Source organism: Lates calcarifer, linkage group LG15 (genome assembly GCF_001640805.2).
Source record: "Lates calcarifer isolate ASB-BC8 linkage group LG15, TLL_Latcal_v3, whole genome shotgun sequence".
NCBI lineage: Eukaryota > Metazoa > Chordata > Actinopteri > Centropomidae > Lates > Lates calcarifer.
In genome coordinates this window covers 17,505,280-17,532,544 of record NC_066847.1, presented here as the reverse complement: position 1 = coordinate 17,532,544, position 27,265 = coordinate 17,505,280, and the positions used below count along the sequence as shown (strand labels likewise).

Sequence of the window (27,265 nt, the reverse complement as noted above, 5' to 3'; positions counted from 1 at the left end):
CCCACTGGGCTGCAGCATATGGTCATGATGAACTGTGTTCCATTCAGACTTAAGGATATATACAGTATATACTATATGTATGTGTGTGGGTGTGTGTGTGTATTAGCATTGATTTGTTTACACACACACACATGCACACACACTGCTCACTAATATTCCGCTCTTGTGGCTAAATGGGATAGATCTACTAAAATTGATTACATAACCTCTATTGTGTTACATTTCCACAGTACAAGGCTAAAGGTGTGACTAAGATCAATTTGAGCTTGCCTTCATGGAATTGCAATCAGAAGACATACAAACAACCACAGTTGTTTGCATTAGCTTGACTGTGTGCTTTAATCAACTTATTTAATGTAAAAGAGAAAGAGCTGGCTAAATCACTGAGACAGGATATAATGGCCTGTAATTGATATGAGACTTGAAATGTCAGCTTGATGCACACACAAAACTGCTAGATTATAGCACTTTATTAGCTGTCTCTGTGGGCCAAACAGGTCTTTGAATTACTGCCACTGAGTCATTACCTGGAACCAATCAATTCTCTCTGTTTACATTTGAAGTGCTCAGCCATTTCTCCTTTGCCTGATTATAATTGTCACAATCTAAGCCACTGCGGCTCGCAAGCTTCGTACAGGGAATACATTTATAATGCAAAACGACTATGACACAAACACACACACACACACAGTGCAGCCCAGAGAATGCAGACACTGAAGACAAATCTGCCATTCACAAACACATAAATACCTTTCCTGGAGGCCTCAAAGCTGTCATAGATGTTTATCCTTTGAATGTCGTAGGTTAGTGTGGTGTTTGGCAGTAGGGTTCTGTTCCTGTTGATTGTGTTTAAAGCAAATTTAAAGGCTAGTTCCTCAGCACCTGATGGGCCACTTTCAATGGACTCAAATATCCCTCCTGTCAAAGAAAGAGAGAAGACTGATTAATGACTGATCAGGATTGAAATTTTTAAAATGGGAAATATGCTTTCACAATAGATAGTAGTCATAATAACAAGGACTCTAGCATTACACCAGTAATTGCCTTAACTGAGATGAAGTGGCTTATTCAGAAGAAACCTGGCTTACACCTTAAAGGTAAAATATGCAGGATTAGTTGGTTGCTGTTTGTAAATACACCATTCAAAGGTGGCCCTCCCCAGCAAGAAAGAGAAAGAGAGAGAGAAACTGTGGTCGAGCAAGCTAGAAAGTGAATGAAGACAGGGAGTAGCATTAGCGAGAACAAAGCAATGAACCAGAAAAATAGAACATTATTGTTTCATAGTTGAAATAACACACCACACAACCCTACAGGAAGGTGCTACCTTGACAGATTTTGAATGAATGCAGTTCAAGCTCAGTCCTGCCCTCAGTCAAGGCACAGACCTGATGCTCTTTATACATCCAAGGAGACAGATGACACCTTGACCTGCTATATAAAGCTGTGTTACTGACAGAAAACACAAAGACAGAATTATAATGCTTCACCTGTCAATATCTATTGCCCCTAATAATTACAGTAATGAAATGTGAAATGTAAACATAAACTGTCTGGTGACTTATTATATATTATTATAGCCTTGTAAACATGACTGCTTGTTTACACACAATGTAAATACATTTTATTTGCTTACTATTGCCCACATGTAGACACCCCATGTGGATAAGATAGGTAGAATCAAAAGAGAAAGGACGACAGAAACGAGACAAAAAGATATTCCTATAATCAGATGTCACTAGTTTACATGAGTATAATAATCATTTCAGATCTCACACCGTCAGTGATAGCTGTGCAACGTTACCAGGATCATATTTATGTAGGTCAGCAAAGTTTAGTGCTATAACAGTAAGAATACTACAAAGCAAAGTAAATCACTGGTAAGATGAATACTAGGTGATCAGTCATGATGTATGCACTGGTTAATCATGTGTAGAGCCTTGGCCCATTAAAAATGGAAGATGAGTCCAAATCGTCCTTTTGTTCCACAGACAAAGGAAAGCAGGGTTCTTCACCTTTTCACATGTAAAATCCCCAACTCCAGCGACAATTGGTCACTGCATGGTCCAAGACCCTTAATGTAACCAGGCCAAAAAAAGGAGATCTTCTCTGCTGACTGTCTCGCTCTCTTCTGAAACTCCTCAAGAGAGAGGAGTTGTCATGCTCTCTCTCCTCAGCGAAGTGAACTCTGAGAACTTTGGGAGCAATGACCAAAGGATTTAAGACCAAACACCAGCAAGCACAACACAAGGTCTGTGAGCTGTGTTTGCTGGCAAAAGGAGCCACAAAGCAGTTAGCATTAACCAGCTAACTCTACAAGAAGAGCAAACTACCATCTTACCACTGTCTGAACTGAAACTGTCGCACCTACCAACGCACGTGACATGACATACCTAGAGCCTTGGAATCTTTGTGAAATATCTATTTTGCCTCCACCTCCACATTTCTCTCCACTGAACATAGATAAATAGACACCCTCCATTCAAGTCTCAGTGAGACAGAAGTCCCCCAAAATATCAGATTGGGTGCTGCCAATGCAGTGAACTAAATTTCACGGAGAAGTGACCAAGTAACTGAATTATTGTTGTCATTGACCAAATCAGTAGCATTTAGCCACAGAGCTCTTTACTGGTGACTGACAGCCTAGCTTCTAAATGACTTCCTCATCAAAAGCTGTGAAAGCCACTTAAACAATCAATCTGATAACCCAGTCATAAATACCAGGCTGCTGAGCTATTAACCTTATCTACAGTGCTAGGCTAGCATGGATAACTAAATGTGCTACTGAACGAAATGCTGTCAGAATAGGTCAGAATCAGTGCTGAATGTTGCTGAACTACACCAAATGAAGTAATTTAAATTAGCTAAATAATTAATGATTTCCACCTCTAATGAACACAATATTTTCAACTTTTGGAATATCTACACTCCACTCTTCAGTTAAAGTCAAAGATGTTTCCCTAGGGAGACGCACCACTCTCTTATTGATGCATCTTTTAAAGGAAAACCGTGTTGGAGTAAGTGATGTTTACTGGCTTGGGGGTGATACACAGAGAGCTCTGTTCTGTGTATTACACAGAGCAGAGGGTGCAACTCTAGTGGTATTAAAGTCTGATGAAACTATTGCTTCAATAGCTAAGCACTATGTATACTATGAAAGTCAGAACTGACAACAGGACACATTTAATTTAGGATAAATGTAAATACTTATGGGAGATTTTTTTTGTCTGAAGATATGTGAAGGGGGAGGAGTTGCCAGCCCCGAAAAATATTTTTCCACACTAAATAGTTTTTGATATCCTCATGTTCTTTTGTCCACAATCTCTATATATACTATACTATATTTGTTCTAGAATAGGCTTTATGAAAAAATAAAAATTTGCACAATTAATTAGAAAAAAATATTAGCAAGTATGTCACAGTAATCATTCATTTTCTTATTTGTAATAAATATGTCTTACATTATAATTCTGATTACAAGGCAAGAGTCAACAGTGGGGAGGTATGCTTCGTTGCACAAGGTGTCTTAATAATTGAAGGCAGTGAACAACCATTAAAAGTTGCAATGATGGAGGAGCTCATTTCATCATACCTTTTTAAAAGTTTTGTGGGGAAACATCACCTAATCCATTAAAGTCTTCACTGCATTACCATCAAAAATCTTTGTTATGTTATCTATTTCCCACTTTCACAACACCTATTTATTTATGATTTCATAAACAGATTTATGGATGTATATCCTAAATGGACATTGGTGATACTCATATTGCTGGAGAGAGTAAAGCTGGTGTTATAGTTTCCACATATGCGAGTGCACAAGGGTCCATGTGATGTAAATTTGTACACATGTGGACAACTTGCTGTATTTGCATGGCCATTACATTATAAGGACGCCAACTGTGCATTGCACTTCTCCAAGTGGCCTAAGAAGAAGTGTAATAAGAACAGCTAAGCATGCATGGTGTCCGCAGCTGTATACATCCAAAATGTAGTATATAATAATATGCCAATAATTAAGGCATAGTTATGCTGATGATCAGCAATATGTGTGTGACATCTGTGTGTTCAGATTTGATTTGGTTATGGATTTAAGCTCAGTTATTACATTATTATTACTGAAATTATTTACTGTCATTTTATTATTACTCTATAGATCCACACATCCCTATAACCCTCAGCAGCAATGATTTTATGAACTTCTTTAATGATAAAATCTCTACCATTAGAGATAAAAATTAATCACATCCTGCCTTCAACCAGCACTGATTTATGTCAAAACACAGGATCCATAGACTCAACTGCAAAACCTAACCTTAACTCTTTTTCTCCCATCGACCTCCAGCTCACATCAATTATTTCAGCATCTAAACCTTCAACTTGTTTCCTAGACTCCATTCCAACTAGGCTGCTTAAGGAAGCTGTGCCCTTAATTTGCAGTCCTGTATTAGATATGTTAAATTGGTCCTTGGTGACAGGTTATGTGCCACAGTCGTATAAAACAGCTGTAATCAAACCTCTTCTAAAAAAGCCCACTCTAGATCCAGACGTATTAGCCAATTACAGACCTATATCTAACCTCCCCTTTCTTTACAAAATCCTAGAGAAAGTAGTTGCAAAACAGTTGTGCGACTTTCTACAGGACAATAGATTATTTGAGGTTTTTCAGTCAGGATTTAGATTGTATCACAGCACAGAGACAGAACTTGTAAAAGTTACAAACAATCTCCTAATTGCACCAGACAACGGACTTGTTTCTGTACTTGTCTTGTTAGATCTCAGTGCTGCTTTTGATACGATTGACCATCACATCCTTTTACAGAGACTGGAGCACTTTATTGGCATTAAAGGAACTGCACTAAACTGGTTTAAGTCCTATCTATCTGATAGGCTTCAGTTTGTACATGTTAACAACTACTCCTCCATGTACACAAAAGTTAGACATGGAGTTCCACAAGGGTCAGTGCTTGGACCAGTCCTCTTCACTTTGTATATGCTTCCCTTGGGCAATATTATCAGAAAACACTCCATAAATTTCCATTGTTGATGATACACAGCTTTATTTGTCAATGAAGCCTAACGAAACCAGTCATCTAGCCAAACTCCTTATAATTGGTCCTGAACACATCAGAAATACATTTTCTAATGATGTAGCTACATTAGACGGCATTGTCCTGGCTCCCAGCTCCACTGTAGAGAACCTTGGAGTCATCTTTGATCAGGATATGTCCTTTAACTCACACATAAAACAAACTTCTAGGACTGCCTTTTTTCATCTGCGTAACATCTCCAAAATTAGACATTTTCTGTCTCAAAAAGATCCAGAAAAACTAGTCCATGCATTTGTTACTTCTAGGCTGGACTACTGTAATTCATTATTATCAGGCTGCCCCAACAATTCTCTAAAGACTCTGCAGCTGATTCAAAATGCTGCAGCACGATTACTGACAGGAACTAGGAAAAGAGACCATATTTCTCCTGTGTTAGCCTCTCTACATTGGCTCCCAGTCAAATCCAGAATATAATTCAAATCCTCACCTGCAAAGCCCTTAATGGACAGGCTCCGTCTTACCTTAAAGATCTCATAGTCCCCTACAATCCCACTAGGACACTGCGCTCCCAGAATGCCAGTTTCCAAGAGTAGAATGGGAGGCAGAGCCTTCAGTTATCAGGCTCCTCTACTGTGGAACCTTCTCCCAGTTTGGGTTCGGGAGGCAGACACCCTCTGTACCTTTAAGAGTAGGCTTAAAACTTTCCTCTTTGACAAAGCTTATAGTTAGGGTTGGCTCAGGCTTGAACCATCCCTTAGTTATGCTGCTATAGGCCTAGACTGCCTGGAGGTCTCCCATGGTGCACTGAGCTTCTCTCTCTCTCTCTCTCTCTCTCTCTCTCTCCACTCAATATGGATCCAATAAACATGTTACTAACTCAGTATCTTCCCTTTCCCGTAGTATTGTGCTCTTCCGTCTCTCTCTCCTCTTCTGTCTCTTTCTGCAGGTATTTCTGCCTCTGGAGCTGTAGAGTCTGATCTGTGATGACAAGTCTCCTGCTGCTCCTACAACTCCACTCAACACCTGCTGCTAGAATTAGAAATTACTTATACTACTATTAGTTGTATTGCTATGTTAGCAGTTAATACTTTAATTATCACTTCTATCATTACTATTGCTGTATTACTGGCATCACCTTACATCTTATATGTTATAAGATATATATGCTATATGCCATAAGATGCTACACTATGTTGAGGCAGATGGCCACCCACCCTGAGTCTGGTTCTACTTGAGGTTTCTGCCTCTTAAAAGGAAGTTTTTCCTTGCCACTGTCGCCTAGTGCTGCTCATGGTGGGATTTGTTGGGTCTCTCTCTGTAAATACCTATTTTAAAGAGTATGGTCTAGACTTGCTCTATATGAAAAGTGCCTTGAGATGACTTTTGTTGCGCTATGTAAATAAAATTGAATTGAATTTAATTGAATTGAATTGAATTGAAATTGAAATGCTCAGGAGTTGTACTAGACTGCTCTCCTCATGTTTTACTTACACAGGTTATTAATTTATTCACATCTACATCTATCTGTCTATTTCAGTTGCTCACCCAATGATTCAGCCAAGAGAGTTTTATATCCATTTAAGCTTTGGACCTGTCAACATTGTCTAGAAAAATATTGAAAAAATGCATATGCTTAAGACTGTAACTAAGCATGCTATTAATATCCTGATACTGTACATCAATGACCCATGAGCCGCATGATGACAAACGCAACCGAATACAGGGAGAATTCAATTACAGTAGTGTTCTGTATGAAGCACTGGAATGCTTTTTCTTCAGAAAGCCTGGGAAGTGTGTTTAAAAGTGCAGGCTACCACAGCTACAGCCCTCCAGTGAATACTTCTGACAGCCAGCAGATGAATGGACAGAGAGGAGGCCTGGAGAGTTGGTGGTGGTGGCAGTGGTGATGGTAGAGAAGGTATATGTGTGTGTGTGTGCGCGTGTGTGTGTGTGTGGAGGGGGGGGGCTTAGATCAATGTTCTCCAATTGGCCAGCAAATCAATCACTCAAGCCCTTGGGGAGCAGTGGAGAGCAACAGTGAGAGATTGAAGTGTTGTGTTTGGGTTAGCCCTCTGGCCTGGCATTGCTGGCTCAGTGTCAGGTGGCTACAGCCTGAACTCCATGCTTACATGCTTTATTTACTCCAGCTATAAGCACTCTACTGTAGGACCCTCTTGTAGTCTAGACGTAATCCATACACACTACTGCAGAAGTACTGCAAGCCTTTCCTGTCACAAGCAATTACCACAAGGAGAAGCTGATTCTGATCAGTGCTGCCTTACGGTGATTTCACCAGTGGAGTCTTTAAATATGCTCTTTTTAAAGGGGAATTTATTTTGTCTGGGCGCTGGAGCTTAAAGCAAATATCAACAGAAAGACCTGTGACAGCAGCAGCCCAGTGGAGAAGTTTCTACTTTCATTAGTATTCTTCTCATGGGAGAGCCCTATTTTGCATGTCATAATGAGTTTGAAGGAATTAATAAGCATCAGTTAAGCGGGATGTACTATAATTGGAAAGCTGAGTGTTTGGAATGGGTCCGTTCACAAATGAGAGACACTGCTTTCCTGCTGAGAATCTCTGCAGTTGCAATGAAAGGAATATAGCCTGTATATATGGAGATGAATCACTGAAGAACTGTGAATTATTGAATTAGAAAGGTGACTGTCTAATTAGGTAAGTTTGAATATGAATACACATTGAGTCTAATGAGAGAGTTGCTTGCTTGTCTGTATGAACAAGCAAGCATGGAGATATACAGACATAGAGATATGGAAATGACACACAATAAGTGAGATGAGAATAGAAGGAAAAAGAAAGAAAATCATCCAGTTTGCGAGAGAGCAAGGGTGTCACTAGACTGTGTGACAGCAATGATCATGTAAGTTTAGTGTATGTTACACTGTGTAGGATGGCTCTAATAAAATCCTATTTCACAATCTGTGTTAGACTGTACGATATCAATTTGAGGCTGTCACACTGATACACTGAATGCCTGGTGAATCATAGCATTACAATGTAAATAGAAAACAACAAGCTCACATCATATAACTGCGCTGCTTTAACATTCTGGAAAAACAACAACTACACAATTGTCTGGTGAACTCTGTGACATTTTATGTTGTATTCTGATTGGTTTGTTTGTAGAGATGGGTCAGCAGTCACACTGAGAATCACATCCTAAATTTCTGATGCACCAAAGCAATGAATCAGCATGTTATAATATTCAACAAAGTACACAGTACTTTCCTAACCTAACCTTAAGGAAAGTTCTTCTGTGGCCTAAACCTAACCATGTGTGGTATTGCAATCCTTGGTCCAGCAGTGTGAATGGCTGTCATCCAGCCAAACCCTTACCAATTCTACATGCAGTATAAAGCAATGTACACACTAATGCATTAAAAAAACACATTACAAAGGAAATGTAACTTTTATGCAGTTACATTCTCCATTATTAAATGCAAATGCAAATGAAAAATTTAAAAAATGCTAAAACTACCTCTGTCGGTATATGTTATATCTGGTGTTTTCTCAGTGGCAGTTGTGTTATATTTGCTATTGCATGGGTCATCACAAACCAAAATAAGTATCTATGTTTTGCTCTTTTCTAGAGAACAATCTTTGTTTTTGATCCATTGAGGCGATGTAAGATATATTATAAAACTTAAATCTTGTGTGTGGTGTGTGTTTTCTTGACTGACAGGTTTCCAATCCTATTACAGTCAGCCATGACGGTTGCATCTCCAACCAGGCTTCATCCCTCTTCACCAAATTTGTATTATCTAACCCAAATCCAAAAGCCAATCTTTCGATAATTGAACCGGTGCTAAATCTGTGTTTTCCAATGATTTTACAGTAACAATTTTTTTGAAATAAGTGGTTTATGAAGTGGTTTATTTGCTCCAACAGTGAACAGATGGAGAAAAAGCTCCACTTACAGAAACTCAGAGTTTACCTGCATACAGTTCTGTATCATAAATAAGCACTTTAGAAGTTTAACAATCACTTACTCGTGTGCGTGTATGTGTGTGAATAAGCCTCCTAGAGTAACAGTCCTTTAAATGCATGCTGCCTAACCCAGAGCCAGAGATCAGTCATGAGAGAAATCCATCACCACTTAATCAATCTGATCAAATGACAGTGGACACAGTGACCACTGCACTCTCAGCCATCACCAACAGGCAGAGTACTCTCTGAAAATTAAACATTATACAATCAAATTGTTGCTTTCATGACTGATCAAAGAGAGTACTTAAGCAATAAACCACCTTGGCCTGAGCATCTCAGTGATTTTAAAAAGGATAAAGTGTGTTGTTAGGCATGGCGCCAAGTGGAGGAAAACATTCTTAGCCACATAAAAATCACCATAAATGACAGCCATATTTCATATATTTCCCATATTTAGATTCCAACAGAGACTGGGGAACATTTTCTCTAATGTTAGTATGCTGACTTGATATAAAGCAGACAACAAAGTGTTGTTAGGCTGGCTTTTCAAGCATCAAGTGATTGTGAAAAACTTGTCAAGTAAATTGGGACACAGTAAAGAAACATCTGTCTGTATAACACAATACAATTCAACAGCACCACAAATTGCCGCCTCCAAAATGACCATAAAGCTGAATCAACATCTCTGAGTGTATATCCTGTGAGTACAGAGCGATGTGTTTATCAGGCTGTGCACCCTATAATCCCCAATCAATTGAACACCCCCACCCCCAAAAAGAGATATAAAAGATAAGTAACGCAAGTAACACTCGTAACAGCATTGAAGTCTGAGTAATCACTATAGCCCTAATCAGTCTTAGTACAGAGGGGTACTGGCATTAGCAGGAATCTGTACTTCTGTTTTTGGAAGCATTTCATGTTATGTTACCCAAAAAAGTACAGTCTGTGGTAGAGTAGGGAGAGAATGTGTCACTGTGGGCCTTCTGCTTAACTCTTATCAACTTATCCTTCAATGTATTTCCAGTGGAGATTGATTAAATCTAGTGAGAGACTGCCCTACAAGAAAGTTTATCAAGCCTGTCAGAGAACATTTTCAGTGTCTATCAGCCAGTAATCAGACAGTTTACCACAAGTGAATTTCAAAGTTCTTCTGAGCCAGAGGTTTCTCACTCTTACTTGCCATAGCAGATATATATGTATTTATCCAGCGTAAATATATAATTACTAAACTCTGTTGAATCAGTCCTTTGCAGTCAGTCAGTTATTACACACAAGGCTACTACTTACATAATTTAAGGATTTTAGAAAGTGCGTAAACATACAAAGTGTCTAGTCAGGCCTTTATCTTTTATTATAAATAAATGTTTCAAATTTAGACATCAACTTCTCATCCATACCCTAGAATAGGGTAGATTGTACATAAAATGACTCTCATTAGTTTTTATTTACCCCATGTGAAGGTAAGAACATCAAAATAACAAGACCTCAGGACCAAACACAAGTACAGCTGAGGCTTATGCAAATGTTTTTATCTATGTAGATATTTAGTCATAACCAAAGTATTTGACAAATACAAATACACAATTTTGACCTGATGAACGAGTGAATGGATGAAAAGTCAAGTTTTTGAAATTTATCCTATGGGGAATACTAAACTTTATTATGGCATTTCAGTGCAGTATGGCCAGTAGCTGTCAAACTTTCTTGAGCTGGACAAACCACCAGACCAACTATCAGTAGGCCCTACCAAGAGTGATTTATGTAGACTGTGTCAGAATTAACTGGTTTATAACCTCTTGACCAGAGCAATGTATAACCACCCTCAGCACAGGTATGTGGACTTAAACTGTGAGAAGAGAAGGCCACTGGTGCTAGCACCACTAATGTTAGTCACACTAGACAAACCAATGTGACATTGTTTACCCCAGTGTTTCCCATTAATTGTCTAGGTGATTAATGGCCAGACACATGGCCAGCCACTAGATCTGCTCAGTTCTATTCAGTGGAAAAGATAAACACACATCTTGTCATTTGCAAGCATGATGACCAAGTAAGGCTTAAATCTGGGTGAAGTTAGTAACAAGGATTAAATATTACCTACTAATCTGGATGCTTAGTAGGCTGTGTTTTGTGAACTTTGTGTTTTAGCCTGGGGGCTCTGAGGCTCTTTGCTCATTGCTGGTTTAGTGAAGGAATTATTTGGTTATTAAGTTTCTTTTCTTTTATTCAGTAAGTCATTTTCATTTATTTAGGCAGTGTTTCCACAGGTCACTTAGAAGTAGACCACCAAAGTAACAGTGCATTGTTTATATTTAGCAGAGCTGCTACCTTGCTGCCCCCCCAAGGGGGCACAGATGCAGACCCTCAGAGACAGACAGAACCTTCAGTGAAAAGCCAGAACACCCCATAACCATAACACTCCTCAGGATTAACTAGTTATACAAGCCTTGTAAAAGTAGGACAGAAGTATTAAGGAATAAACAACGTGTTTACGTAGGCAAACATCAGTTCATGTTTAGAATTAGGTATTCAACAGAGTCTTCATATATGTATATACATATGAGTGGGATGTGATTCCATGAAGAAACACTGGATATGTTGTAAGTATGACATAGGACATTGTCATATCAGATAGATCTTGCATGCTCTCTCTTTCTCTCTTTCTTTACAAGTGTGCATCCAGACATCACACATTGGGATCTCAGAGCTGGGATCTTTGTCTGCTCACTTACACATTCTCATTCTCTTTTTTGAACACGTTATGTTAAAAAAATCAAAAAATTTAAAAAATTTCTATCCATTTCATATTTCCTGTACAACCCCAATTCAGTGTTAAACAAGTAAATGGGGTCATAAAACTTTCTGAGGCCACTGTATATAGTCTCACCTAACAAGAAGAGTTTAATCATTCCTGCCTTATGTTTGTTACACTTCTCTCTGTAAAAATAACTGAAGCCATCCTATGCTAACAAGGTACTCCATTTGACTTCTTGTTTCCTTGGTGTAATTTAATTATTATTATTAATTAGATTATTAATTAATTATTAATAAAATTCCAAAATTTGTGGTCATTTGTAAGACTGATTCCATAACACCAAAAGATAACCTCTGTAACATGCCAACCTTACCCTTCTTCATGAAGGCCCTATCTAATCCCATCTCACTGGGCTTTGATTTGACCTGAATGGATATAGGCTGGCCTTTCCCTCTGTCTCTCTGGGCCCCAGCAAACACCAGGCATCATTTGTCTAAATATTCTCTCTCAGAAAAAGACAGAAATTAATCCTGTTTCAGCTCATTGTTTCTGTTGAGTGAATGTTATTTATGAGGAAAAGTATGCTAGCTTCCCCCAGCACCTCTGCCCGCCTTCAGCCCCCAGTCTCTCTCTGTTGTTGACAGTTTGATGGTGATCGGTGTCAGTATATCAGTGCTGCAGAACAGGAAGTGTAGCATGATGAGCTCCAAGAGCATATTCCATCTTTATCACAGCTTACGCTCTGCTGCAGTAGACAGGGTTTGATGGGCCTCTGGACACAAATGGGGAATATGGACAGGAAGACTGGATGAATAACACTGTGTCCTCCCTCAACCTGCCAGCTGTGTTGCACCTGGTGGGCTACTTAAGACTTCAGTATGCTTCAAAGAGGGTGTTTGTTGGATCATTTCATAGCTTCTGCAACACCCTTTCTGATGGTGGAATCATGGGGGTTAATGTAACTTTCACAAACAGACAATTTGACAATCAAACTCAGTTTATGCAGCAGTGGACCTAGAGTGGAGAGGTGAGAAAGTAAGCAGGATTTGAACTTCTCTCTCATTCATTCATTCTTTTTCATTTTTCCCCCTCCATCACTTCGGCTTGTACAAACAAACTTTTTCCATGACTCTAAGAGTCACCATTGAGAACAGCTCTGAACATTTTCATCTTTAGAGGTGGCGCACTATTGGCCAGCTGGGTGAAGCTGAGAAAGTAAGCACAGTATTTCTCTCTCAAGCTTTCTTTTTTCATTCTTTGCACAACTACTTTTGGCACCCTTTGTGTGAACAATACTATTAATGCCTTCCAAGTGAAACTGTCTTTAACTGTGCACTGTAATCCATATATTATCGTATCTGGCTCCTCTCTTTAATAACCTGCGTTTCACCCTGCCTTTGACTATGGCAGTTTCAAACAGTAATGCGTTTGACTACATATCATATGAACCAGTTCTTAGCATAACAGCACCTTACACAGTGAGGCTGATCAATGAGATAAGATTACAAACAGTAACACTGGATTGCATGCATGTATCAGTTCTTGTGAATCCCTTGTTTGTGGGTAAGCATTCTGGATTCCATGTGGGAAATGGCAGATCCTCTCACTAACCATAAAAACAATTATCCCAAGAGGTAACTGCAGTGTGAATGCAGGCCACAAATAGTTTCAAAAACAGGGTTTGAGTTGATAAAGAATCTTAAGGATTCTATTTTTTAGGGTAAACTGTGTTAGTCATTTATGCAATGATTTCGTGATTTTGACATATTGAGCACTTATTAGGATACATCATTTGTGTCTTTCCAATGTGGGTAAAGATTTCTTAGCCATGTTTAGCAACATATTTTTAGCTGAATTGTTCATTGTATCAGTATAGACAGAACTGTGTACTTGTACTAGAAATATGGATAATTGAAAAGAGACCCCTTTTTTATGAGCTCTAAATAAATCGTTTCATATCTTAATATGAGTTTTTTTTTACTTGTGTTTGGGTGAGATTGTCACAAGAAGACAATTTTCCCCTCTCTCTGCTGAAGAGCAAGGGTTTTTCTGACTTCCCTAATATCTGAGTTAAAGATGTTGCATGATTTGTGACCTCACAGCAAGTGAGGAAGCCAATTCTGGACGGCCTCTGCCAAGTTACTAAGCCTGGTGGATTGTGGAGTTTTAGGAGGCAAACTGTAAATTCACCAAAGAATCCTGGGCTGAGAAGACATGACTGGATTTGATTTACAATAGTTTTATCTAATAGTTGATTTATTTGTGTCACACCATGTCAACTATATCTATACGTTTCATATTTGACCTGTGTTCTCATTGTTGACTGTAGTGCTGCTTTTAACTTAAAATTAGATAGTGTGTTTGTATCTCGAGCTCAGCAATATAAAAACGTTGTCATCTACATTTGTCTTGTGTTTTAAATATACTGGTTAGGATTCATTTTGATAGCACAAATGTTAAGGCTGTGGAACCCCACAGACACGTTTAATCTTCAGTCACAGCGATTCCTCTCAGTTTAATGATTTTGTCACATCTGACCATGCAGACAGCAAGAACATACTGTTAGTATTACTGATTGCATTACAAGTGCAATCAGACCATATACTGTAACATCTACCCAGACAGGCACCAGGTGATAGGTGATCATGGCCCTGCCATGATCTACACATGTCCAATATTATCTGGTGGTCTTTTATAATGTGCATCAAAGGAGATCATGTAGAGAGTGTAGAGAATGTAGAGAATTCCAGCTTTACAAATATCAACAACTATGACATTATGAAGGCCAATACATGTGTTTTAAAACTAGAAAAAGCCAAAAGAAAAAAACCACCCAATGCTGCTAAGGCCCTAAGTTTACTGTATAGCAATTTGTTTGTGGTAATTTGAAATTTGTTGGGTAAAATGTATCCTTTGCTTGGCACTCATCAGTGCCTGATAGGTATATCTGATTATACATTAGAAGTGCCTTTTTTAAAGTCAGGTGGATAGAGATATGATCCGTTTGATAATACATCTGATACCTGCATAAGGGAATCCAAGTGAGTACAAGTACAGGGTACTACAATGAAATAGTCATTACTGAATGTAGATATAATACATGGTCAGGAAAACATGGCTTTCTCCTTTAAATGCACAATGGTGGGATTTGTTGGGTCTCTCTCCCTAAATATCTTAATCTAAAGAGTACAGTCTAGACCTGCTCTATAGAAAAGTGCCGTGAGATGGTTGTGATTTGCTGCTATATAAATAAAACTGAATTGAATTGAATTGAAATGATGTAACTGGTGTAACTTGACCAGCACTGGTTGTGGGTGAGGCACAGGGTCTCTCCCTATATTTGCATATTTATAGTTTCAAGAATTAACCTGTGAGTTAATATGCTTTAAAGCTTTATTCAGTTTACCTAATTAAATTAATGAATTAATTGATCAATTTTAATAATGGAGTTTAATTGTAGAATAAACTGATTTATAGTCCAGCTATTCTTGTTCTGTTTTATATCTCTCCGAGTCTGTGCAAATCTTGGGCAGGCACTTGTGAATTTGTTTCATAGAGAGATGTCATTATTATTCAGTGCTCTGTTTGTGCAGAACAGTTTGTACCTTTTTCATACAAGATCAACAGCAGAAGACTTTATATACTTCAGGGAGCTGTCTGCAGCAGTTGAGGGAGGTTTAGAAAGAAAAAAAATGAAGACGCTTTCACACACTGAACCACTTGAGAATTGCAACTAGGTTGTTGTATTTATTCTAACATTTGTCCTTTATTCAGCTATTTCCTATTTCTGTTACCATCTTTCTGTACTTTTTTTTCTTTCTCCCTACCACTCATCTTTTTCTGTTTCATTTTTATCTGACATCCTATGAGCACAGATTACTGCAACAGATACAAATGTGTAATGTGTAATTTTCTTCTCTTTTTCATAATAGAAAATCTTAGGAGTGCTCCAGTCGGCACTTTCACAAATGTCAGTGCTTCTCAGCCATTGTCAAGCACTCGCAGAGACACAAAATGTCAGCCTCTCTCCTCAGTCACAGCCTTCGTGAACTACTCACATCTGGAAATGTCAATGAGCAAACCATAATGGGAGGGAGCAGATATTTGGAAGGCAAAAAGCACAGCATACTCCAAACCAGTACAAAGATCTGCTGTAGAGTCTTAGTCACCCAACACAGAGAAACTCATCTATTCTGTTACTACAAACCTGTGACCCATACCAGCAACCATAAAAGTCAAACTCATTTATGTGATGAGTGTGTGGCCACATGAATGAGGAAATGGATGGCACTGAGACACAGGCCGTCTTAGCAGTGATGATGCTGATGTTGGTCTGCCCAGTGCTGTGGTCCAAGGACGGCTGAAAAACTCTGAAATGCTGTCCAAACTTAATGAGTGTTTTCATATTTGACTCCGCTCCCGCAAGATGATGTGGGCAGTTTAATAAACTCACATGCTTTGTTCTTTTCAGATGTGCTGACACAGACTCATGTGCTGCAGGGTGACATTGATGTGGGAGATTCTCCACCAATTAAGCAGCATGCATATCGGGTCATTCCTGATAAATGCCACCATTTGCAGAAGCAGGTTGCCTACATGCTGAAGAACAGCATTGCAGAGCCTAGCTCTAGTTCATGGAGCTCGCCATGTCTCCTAGCTTTTAAATCTGATGGCTCAGACCGATTTTGCACAGATTTTCTTGTTCTTTCTTCGAGTGCAACTGCTAGTCAGAGAGGAGGAGATATATAGGAGTAGGCTGTGTGGAGAAGTGGATGCATACACTCACTGGGCAACACAGCAGGTAGAGAGGAGTTCTTCTCCTCCTCTTTTTTTCCCCTTTTCCTCACCAAGCAGGTTTTGCACCAGCATGCAGCATGTTGCTGGGTTTTAGTTTGGGCTGGAGACATTTATACGTCTTTTTGTTTGATTAAGGTTAGTTCTTTGTCTCTATAGATTAGAGATGATTGTCTCCTAACGAGCATTTGTTTATTTGTATTCTTTATGAAGGCCATAACAGTGTTAAAGATGATACATGTGGTATGATCAATGCTTTGTCAAATATATTGAGATATCTGAACTAATGTGAACAAATGAAACACTGGATTCATCTCATTCCAGTGACATGTCAACCCTGTCACTATCACCATCCATTTTCATTTTGGTAATTTTTCACCATAGGTTTTATCTGGTAATGCAACGTCAAGCAGAAGTTGTACTACACAGCATTTAGAATGATTGACAAATCTTTGAGGTGTCCTATCATACAGTTTTAATGGATGACTGCCAGCCAGTCAGAAATTAGACAATTTCAGTTGCAGTCTACATACCTCTTACATCTGATTAAATTTCTTTACAGGGTCTGCCGGGAGGTTTTTTATGCTGCTGCAAAATATGATTGCCTGAGTGATTTACAGATGCTGGGATGATAGGTATTCCTTAGGCATTATACTACTGAGCTTTTGTCAAGAAGAAATATTTTATTCAAATAATGCCTACGTAACCACTGTAATTTGATGCATTTGCATATATTCCACCACAGTGAAAACTATTGAGGTTTGAAATCTTGCTGAATTTGTGAACTTGAGCCATGATAATTCTTACTGCTGGGATGGACTGAATGTTATACTGAGGAAACCAACTGTCTTTCTGCTAGCAAGTACTGTCTATCTTGTTAGTGATTTCTGAGGTGAAAGTATGTATATGTGTGTTTGCATGTGTGTGTGTGTGTGTATTTCTGTATTATCATTTAAAAGTTTTGTGTCATTCTTGCAATGTCAGATCTGCTGCATGACCCCCACCCCCAAAGGGACCACTTTGAAAATAAGTATTTATTTGTGTTATCCTTCTCCAGTTTTACCTATATAAAAATGCTTTGACAAAACACATTTTTCTTCAACAATGAAACAGCCATAATAAATAAATAAAATCCACATTGGCCTAAGAAGATCACGTCTCTTAAGTTCAATACAATACATGTCAAATCAAAGATGCTTCATTTCTTTGTTGCTCACTAACTGGAGTGTTGCTAGTGTACTCACTGCTGTTGCTGGTAGTAAAATTAATATGCTGTATTATGGTTGATGTCTCATCAAATCTGCTGTTGTATAACAGAATGTTGTTAATTTTTTAAATGTATCTCAATAGCTGTATCGTTAATTTAACCCCAGAGAGTAGTCAGTATTATTAGACTTCCAGTGTATAATGTTGCATTCTTGAAACACTGGAGCTTTTGGAAACAGTGCCATTCAAACTATGAGCCATATGTTTAGGACAGTCAGAGAGCACAGCTTTATTCCACTTTACAATTCAACCTCCTCTGTATCAACAGTTAGCTAATTCCCTGTGTGCTGAGGTGAGCATTCAACGCCTCTGAACTCCCCCACCCCCACCCCATCAGTCTGCAAGGAGAAACAGATTGCTAATAGCACAGGGAGTAAATCTTATTATTTCTCTCCTTTCTGTCTCTCCCTCTGTGGATCTATTTGCTTAACAATGATAACAATCCCTGCAGCTTAACTCACCCGGGTTGGACCAATACTCTGAACAGCGTGTTTTCTCCCTCTCTTTTTAATGAGTAGCTTTGGTTTTGAACTTAGCTGAGGCATATTGATTTTCTGTGCTCAGGCGGGTGTGTGATATTATCTCGAGTAAAGGGGAAAAATGAGGGAGATGAGGGTCTAGGGCACATTCCTCCTGAGGCGATTTTCTCCTGGTTCGACAGCATGATGCCCCGTGACCCCTCCATTGTGATGTAATCCCAGTCCGTTTAAAGGATCAGCAGAGGCTCTGATGAGATATGAAGACATTTCAACAGACTCATTGATTAGCAAAGGAGGGAAAATCAGCCAATGATTGCACATGACATGCACACAAACAATACATTTTCTTCCCTGTCCATGATTCAGCTTAATTAAGGTATACAGTTCCTGGTGGCTATAATGGGATCAATAAAGGATATTTAATACCCTGAATACAGGTTCCTTGGGTCACAGGAGTATTGGATCTCACATGCCCTCTGTGTCATTCCTCCTATATCCATCCTTCTTTCCTTTCTGCTCTTTTTTCCCTCAAATTTTCCCCAATGTACTGTGGATAGTTTGACCAACAGATCTGGAATTTAAGCTGCCAGCAGCCAGTTTTGTGCCAATATTCTCTTTTCGTGGCCAACAAAGAATTAGTGTTTACAGAATCCGTCAATAAGCTGTTGAGCACGGTCCTACTTGAAATACACAGCACAAGTGAAACATCAGTGGTGCATAACCACTATTGAAGCATCCATCCATTCAATCCAACCAACATTCATTAAGGCCATCACTGTCCTCAGAACCAGCTGTCCTGTCATCAGCACAGCTACAAGAAGCCAAAAGGATGGCCGCCAGACAAAGTCTTTCAGAGTCTGTGTAAACATTTACAGAAATAGAAGCTCTAACAGAATTATTGAGAGGACTCAAAGCAACATATAAAAAGGGAAATTGGCACCTAGAAAAAAACACTTGTGGGTAGTGGAGGTTTAGTGTATATAATAAATGTGTTAGCAAAAACATGTCTACTCACAAATCTGGCAGATACAACATTAGCATCCATCTGGAGCCTTGTTTGTATCCACCTGATCTCCACCAACTCCTGAGAAAAATAACTTGCTGATAAATGCTCCACTATATTCACCAGCTAGTAACTAACTGTGTCTGTCAGCTCTTTGGTGTTCAGCAGGTAGTGTACTGTGGCTTTATCAGAGCATTTTCACTGAAAACAGCTCTGTGCTGCTGGAAACAAGGCTGAGGAGAGTGCTGAGACTGAACTAGAACAGTATAGTTGTGGTTGATAACAAAACAGTGAAATGAAAAGAGTGTGATGAATCTGTGCAGGTTAGTTACTACAAATTATCCCTTTCACATTACACACAGTCATTTGATCCATTGTTAATATGAAAGTATTGATCAGAGTAGCTTTAAGTTGCATTATAAATTCAGCTTCAGGAAACGTATATTTCTCCATCACAAAGAAATGAAAGTTTGCCTTTGATGTAACATAAATAAAGAAAGGAAGGATCCAGATCTGAATGTTTGGTATCACCAGATCTTTTACAGATGATTTCAAAGGAAAGACATAGGGATGAACTCTTTCAGCCATATATGCATGCTGTAATTCTTTGAATCTCTTTGACAACCCAGTCGCTGGGTGGGAGGAGAATATTATACATTGATGGAAAAAAGTGGGAGAAGCCAGTTCCCTGCACAGCACTAGAAAGGAAATCCCCTCCTTTTATCATCCAGAGAATTATTCTACACACATTTATCATCATATTCTGGATTCATTTTCCAGTGAATTTCAGCCAAGACCTATTTATTATTACAAACATTTTGAAAAGCGGAAGAAGGAAAATTGAACCATGGCACTTTTATATGACACAGTGTGACTTTTAATTTTCTGCTTCCTCTATGAAATTGTAAAGGGTTAGAAATGGGTGGAGAGGTACACAACATGTTTTGCAGATAATGAGAAAACAAAAAGGAGAGCAAATGAAATGTACAGAATTTCTATTTTCTGCAGGGGGAAAACAATGCTGTCAAGTGTGCACTGAATTATAGTGTCAAGGAAAGATAATTCAGATGGTGAGAGAGCCTGGCGCAGCACACTGATAACACAGTGAACAGGACACTTGGCTTTTTAAACAAATCTCCTCACAGCTGCATCATTCATCCACAGCTGCTCTCATGGTCACACTACAACTATATTCAATGAGAATGTGTTTGTGTGTGTGAGCCAGAGCTGGATGTGTGTATTTGCACAGTTAAAACTGTGATGTTTAACTGCTGCTAACCCCCCCAGACACATATCAATATCAGTGTGCTGGCAATTTGACATGGGTTTTTCATGTCTGAATACCTTTGACGACAAGGGAATAATAGCATTCTTACTATGTCAGACCCAGGAAGAGTTCCATAACACTATTATCATCAATAATAGCTCTCTGAACCGAATGCTGCTTCATTAACATAAAAGCTATATCAGGACAAGTTTTTAGAGAGAGAAATTTGGTGCACAGCTCCTTTCACCCTCTCAAGTGCACAGGAAGATGTTTTACATAACATGATGTTTTCTTATACAAAAAGTAAGCATTGACATTTTGACCAGGTGATGGCACTATTAGTCACAGAATCACCAGTTATTATAATTCATTCTGAGTCAAGGCCAAATTTGTTTACAGTTCATCTGTTGGATGATATTTCACTAAGACAAAACTTTAACTTACTGGTGACAGATTCATCCATTCAAGATTTCATTGCATTCCATCCCTAAAACCACCAGTCTTCATAGAAACGGTCATTTGCACCAACTGATAATAAAATAAAAATCTGACTTTACACACAGTGAACAAACAGAAACATCTTGTTGTTTTTTTTGTTTTTTTTTTTAACTTTGTCAGGTACTGTGAGATTGTGTAAAATAGGCAGCAGAATATAATATCTAGTTTCATAAACAATGAAACTGATTACAAGATCTTTTACAGGATCAAGTTGTGAGTCATGTTGGTTGAATCTTCAACTACAACATTAGTTTTAGAAAACATCACTGATGCACTGATGCTGAGAGCAATCTTCCTTCTTTATATCATTTCTGCTGCAGCACTGACACAGCTCTTATGCGTGGTACCGTGGTAACAAACATTGCACAAGCATTGCAGTTATTTCTGTAGCAAAGAGTTACAGAGTGCTCAGACATCCTGTCCTGTCCTGTTTCTATAAAGCCATTACAGAGCATTTCCGTAACAGAGACGTGTTTGAAAGCCAAAACGCCAGTACTTTAACAGACAGATTAAGCCAGCAATGTTTCCCTGCCTGACAGGGCCTTTATTCATTGCAAACTGCAATGAGAGAAAAAGGTGGAAGTCTGTGTCTTTCGCAACAAAGAATTGACAAGACCGTTGTGTTTATTGAACTGGGGATCTTATCAATTATCGGATAGTCTCTCTTAACTCTGACACCTCTGTGTGTCTGCCATGTCCACATATTGTGTTTCCCACTGTTGTACTCTTCTTCACTAAGTGCCAGCACAATGGAATCATCATGTTTCAGTGCACTTCCCATTTAGCGAGCAGCTCTCTTTGTTCCTCAGACGCCTTGCCTCTATTTTTTTCACCTCTCCCTGTAATGAAATCAAGCTGCAACCTCAAGGTCACAGTTGGGTCAGCTTCCTGGAATTTTCCGATTGTTCATCTACAGTATAGGGCAGGTTGTTGCTTCATCTCCCAGATCCTAACAGGTTCTCTGCGAATTTGGGAGAGAGAACTAATGCCTGATGGATGGATGATGGATGCGGTGGAAAGATGAACATGTTCCATTTGATCCACTGCATGAAACCAAGCAAGACTTTTGCTTCATATTACCATTTTCTGATCTGCTACTGCTATGGCTAATCTCTCCAACAACCCAGGTGGTGCCCCAAAATGAGATCTATTTACATTCAAGTGAGAAAGCTTAAATTATGCCATAGTAATTATGCAAAGGAGGAATGTAAAGGATATTTTTGTGGTTCCACAAAACAATAGACTTTAATACCTGCATTTATTCATTTCCCATTTCAGACACTACTGTTCTTTTAACCACGACAACAAACATCCTCTAACCCTAAGTAAGCACCCAAACCCAAACTACAATCTTTTCTTTCAAACCTAGGTTTTGTGTCTAAACCTAGCCAGATTTGAAACAGTTTTGGGAGGCACAGGAAAATGATCTCCTGCTCAGATCAGAAAACACAGCTCTGTGTTGTTCTAGAGGGCATGGGCAAACAACATACATTTTGTCATTTCATTTGGACTTGGAGGAGACAAGAGTCATATTACAGTCATTATACAGCATGACAGCACGCCTAACTCATCACTAAAAATATTCCTCTGCCATATACATTTTACTTTGTTGGTAATAGTTGTATAATTGCAATATTACACTTGAGAGTGTCCTTTAACATCATTTGAGCACTTCAGTGATGTGGTCAGGACCGAGGCGCTTGCATCACTAAAATGACATTAAAGCACACCCTCTCAGTGTATATTGCTTAAAAATACCAGGTTCCTGTCAGGTAAGTTGTTATGGCATTTGAATAAATGACAAATGCTTCTTTATTTTGATATTTTTTGTGATGACAGTTTCCCCACTGGAGGAAAAGGCAAACTAAGCAGCTGCTTATAACCCATAGTCAAGTCTTGTGAAATCTAGAAAATAATTAATTCAGCTGTTATATTAAACCATACCATAATAAGTTTTGACATAACTGATGATAAACTGACAACCACATATATTACATATAACATAAATACAAACATAACTTCAGTAATTATCTGAGGGAAAAGTTCTGCAATTCTATGACAGTTAGAAAATGTTTAAAGATGTTTCTCAGTGAATATATATTGTGTTTTTGATCTTTATACTCTCTTTTGTTTTTGTATGAATATGATTTTATTTATTAATTCACCCTACAAATATATATATGTGTGTGTGTGTGTGTGTGTGTGTGTGTGTGTGTGTGTATTTCTATGTATCTGTGTTTTGTTGTTTTTGTTTTTTTAAAATATATATTTCCTTTAACATGTCACATTGTAACACTGTAATTCCTGATCATTAATGTAAGGAAGGTTTCTAATATTTTTTAGATAAAACACGACCAAGCATAATAATAACTCAGTCTTTTCAGTCCTTTCTATCTGCTGTGTATCTATAAAATCACCAAAAAACCCAAACTAAATAAAACAAAACATAGTATATAAATACATTGCAATTAACATAAATCTGTCAGATGCCCTGAATTTTTTTTTCTCATTTGAAGATTTAACATACAAATTTACCTGTTTAAACTGTTACTCTAATTTGTATTTTGTGTGTGTGTGTGTGTGTGTGTGTGTGTGTGTGTTAAATAAACAAACACATTTCATTTGACAGTTCCATTCTGGGTTCAGTTCTGGGTGCTTTTTAACCAGTTCCTTCATAAATTGCAGCCACAACAGAACCCTGACCATCTTCAGATGCATGTAGTCACCAAAGAATTTTTTCCCTGCACAGATATCACACAATGATAAACATATTCTCATTTCATCGGCTCTGCTCTGAGTGAACAGCTTCTAAACAGGTTGTAGGGCAGGAGTCTATATGAATAGCTCCTCTGTGACTGCACATAATGGAATCATCTACAGGTGATTTGTTTCAGTCCTGCGGCCATGCCATTATTCACCATTACTGCCATGATCACTGCCCTCTCTCTGTCTCTGTCACTTCCTTTTTCTTTTCCTCCTCCTTTTTTACTTCTGTCCCTCCTTTGCAGACTGGTGGGTGGCTGCGATGTGTGTATGGAGATAAAAGGCAGGCATGTCTGCAGGTATGAGCCATGGGATCCATTATGGCTGGCTAATACATTAAGAGATATTTCAAACTGAATCACAGCAGGTGGAGAACAGCTCTCCCTCTGGGTAGGCTGGGGCATCTGTTAACCAAATCTCAGTTTTCCCTGGATGAATTAGGAGTCACCTCCAGTCATATACACGTGTACACACACACACACATCTCCTACATCTCTGACACTTCCCTCCCTGCTGGTTCCTCCTCTCCTGACGCCTCCACCCCTTTGCTCCCCCTTCTCCATTTCCACCATCTCTCTGCAACTGTCACCTTCCATCTTTCATCTTCCCTTCACATCTCCAAAATACTACTCCAAAGACAGGAAAAAGGCAAAAGTTCAGTGGAGTAGAGATGATGTGGTGTGAATGTGTGTGTCCAAAAGAAAGAAAATAGTCAGTAAAATAGACAGAGTGATAGTGCCTCAGGCAGAAATGTTGAGATAATGGTTTCATTTGGGGAAATTGTGATGAGGCCCTTGAAGGTAAAATCCCCTCAGATGGGTGGATGAGTTACCTCTCTCTTTTCATCTCTCTGCCACCAGATCACACTGTCCTTAAAGCCACGAGAACATTGGACCCTCTGCCTTTAACTAACCCTGACAATCACAGCTGAGGGGAGAGAAAAGCTGTCCTACACAGCCTTGTGCCTGCAGTCTCCTTTAAAACATAAAAGACACTCACACAGAGGCACAGTCACGCTCACATTTAAAAGCACACAAAACGCATAAAAGCCCATGAAATAAGGCCATGAGAAATTAAAATTCAATCCGCAATCAAAGGTAATATTTTTTGTTTAAAGTCAAAGCATTAAAAGCGTTAATGTCTAAGTCAGCTTCATGTTAAAACAGTAAGAGGGAACATGGGTTTTTCTATTAGTTGCCCCATACTAAATATCCAAAAAGGAAGAGAAATAAATGGCAACAGAAACACTTTACAAATATTCATGAAGGCTTTTAAAATTGGGTAATCATTTCCCTTTTATGTGTAATGTAGTTTATTTATTTCAATCATTGTTCTGTTTTAGGGAACTTGTATCTCTGGCTGCTGTTAGCTGGGACACAGAACCAGATGCCATGCAAATGGGGAAATGTGCAATGTGGGGGTGTGTTTGTGTGTGCAAGCAAGAGGCTTTCTGGTGTGTTGCACATATTTTTCCATTTGAAGTTGTTTATTTCTGAGAGTTGATAATGATGTGGTTTAGGGAGTGTTTACTAGTCATATTATAGCACTAATTCACTATGAGTCATACTGACACCTAACTATCGCAACAATAGCGTCTGTGGGAATGTACTTAATGTTTACTTGATGTTTTCCCCAGAATCACACTCAGGGTGGAAAAGCTCATGAAACAGCATTTAAATCATTAAGGCTACTGATGCTCTCCCTTGAAATCTACACTAATTATTTTTTTGGGAGATTTCAGCTGTTTAGCGGTGCAGTATATAGTATTTTCACATTAATAAGTCATTACCACATTCATTTTGAATCATTAGGATAAAACACAACAGGCTGATAAAATACATACAGTATATGCATATATAGTGTAAATATATTTGTGTAGCTCTTTTTCCCATTCAGATAATGTTGCAAAAATTCAACTATTGGCACCTTTATACAGTGCAATTGGAAGTATTCAGATTCCTTCACTTTTTTCACATTTTATTAAGTTAAGCCTTAAGTTAAAAAGAAAATAATTATTTTTCTCTAATTCATCTACAGTCAGTACCCCATAATTACAAGGCCAAAACAGAATTTTACAAATGTTTTTGAAAAGGAAAAACTGAAATATCACATTGACATGTATGCAGAGCCTTTGCATTTGCATGCCCATTTCACTTCATCATCTTGAGATGTTTCTACACCTTGATTGGAGTCCACCTGAGGTAAAGTCAGTTGACTGTATATGATTTGAAAGGCAAACACCTGTCTGTATAAGCTCTCACAGCTGACAATGCCTATCAGAGAAAAAACCAAGACGTGAGATCAAAGGAGCTGGCTGCAGAGCTCAGAGACAGGATTGTGTTGAGGAACAGAGGCTAGAAAACATTCTCCCAAGAGCACCATAATTCTTAAAAGCAAGGAGTTTGAAACAACCAGGACTCTTCCTGGAGCTGGCTCCTACTGCTACACTTACTCAGGACAAATGTTAAGATCTATCTTCACCCTGCATTTTAACTAACTAGCATGGTGCAGTCCCTTTTTCACTAATTTATAACATGACTTTGACACTGTATTCAAACTAAGGTATTGGTCTCTGGTTTCTAAAACAACCACATACAACCACAGGACCTGCATGAGGTCACAGAAGGCTGGTGACATCCCCCACTGTGTTTGACACAAAACAAGAGTGTAGCTGTGGATGCCATCTGTCTACTCATTATAATTTGCATGCTATATACAATTAACTTTCTCCATGAAATGCATCAATAATTTGCATAAAAACATTTAGTTGCACCTGGCTAATAGGAGGTGAACATACAGTAACTCACCCCTCAAAGAAGCCCCAGTGAAGCAGTCTTGATGACATGATGATCCTCCTACACAGTGTAGTCCAGCAGTAAGCCTGAGCATGACACAGACCCAGGACCAGCTCTGCCTCCCACATGAGCAACCAACAACAACACCTGCTGGGGTCCAACACAGCATTCCCACGCATACTCCACACTAGCACCACCACTGCTTTCCATTACACACCCACATGGACCCTCCACACTCCAACCTCCTCTGCTTTCATTCACACACATACATGCAGTAGTGAGTGTACAGAAACCCAGTCTCTTTCTTAATAGCCAAATTAACACTATCACATGCATCACATGCACACACCCAAAATGAGCATTAGCAATGCTGTAGCAACACATATCAAGGTGTAAACGTTATATTGCTAGAGGTGGGAATATGGTGGGAATATTTCTCACTTTCTCTGTGAGATGTGGATGCCTCAAGTGTGAGCAGAATGTGGCATGAATATCCACAGGTAGTGTAATCAGAGCCAACCAAGCCTGCAAGCAAACGGTGCAGGAGCTCCTTGTGGGAGCAGGTGCGGGCAGAGGAGATTACCAGGTTACAGGAGAAGGCAGTTCAACAATGGAGAGATACAGAGCATGGGGACAGAGCCACCAGCTGAATGG

General features: G+C 38.9%; 1 protein-coding gene across 4 annotated transcripts in view; it reads right to left on the bottom strand.

The window, feature by feature from the left end:
* grik2 (glutamate receptor, ionotropic, kainate 2) overlaps positions 1-27,265 on the bottom strand; it is a 246,601-nt gene that overhangs the window by 167,232 nt on the left and 52,104 nt on the right. For all 4 annotated transcript variants that reach the window (XM_051076104.1, XM_051076105.1, XM_018665721.1 and 1 more), the window contains one exon: positions 751-918. In XM_051076104.1, the coding sequence (XP_050932061.1) occupies positions 751-918 (168 nt within the window). The remainder of the gene's footprint in view (positions 1-750; positions 919-27,265) is intronic.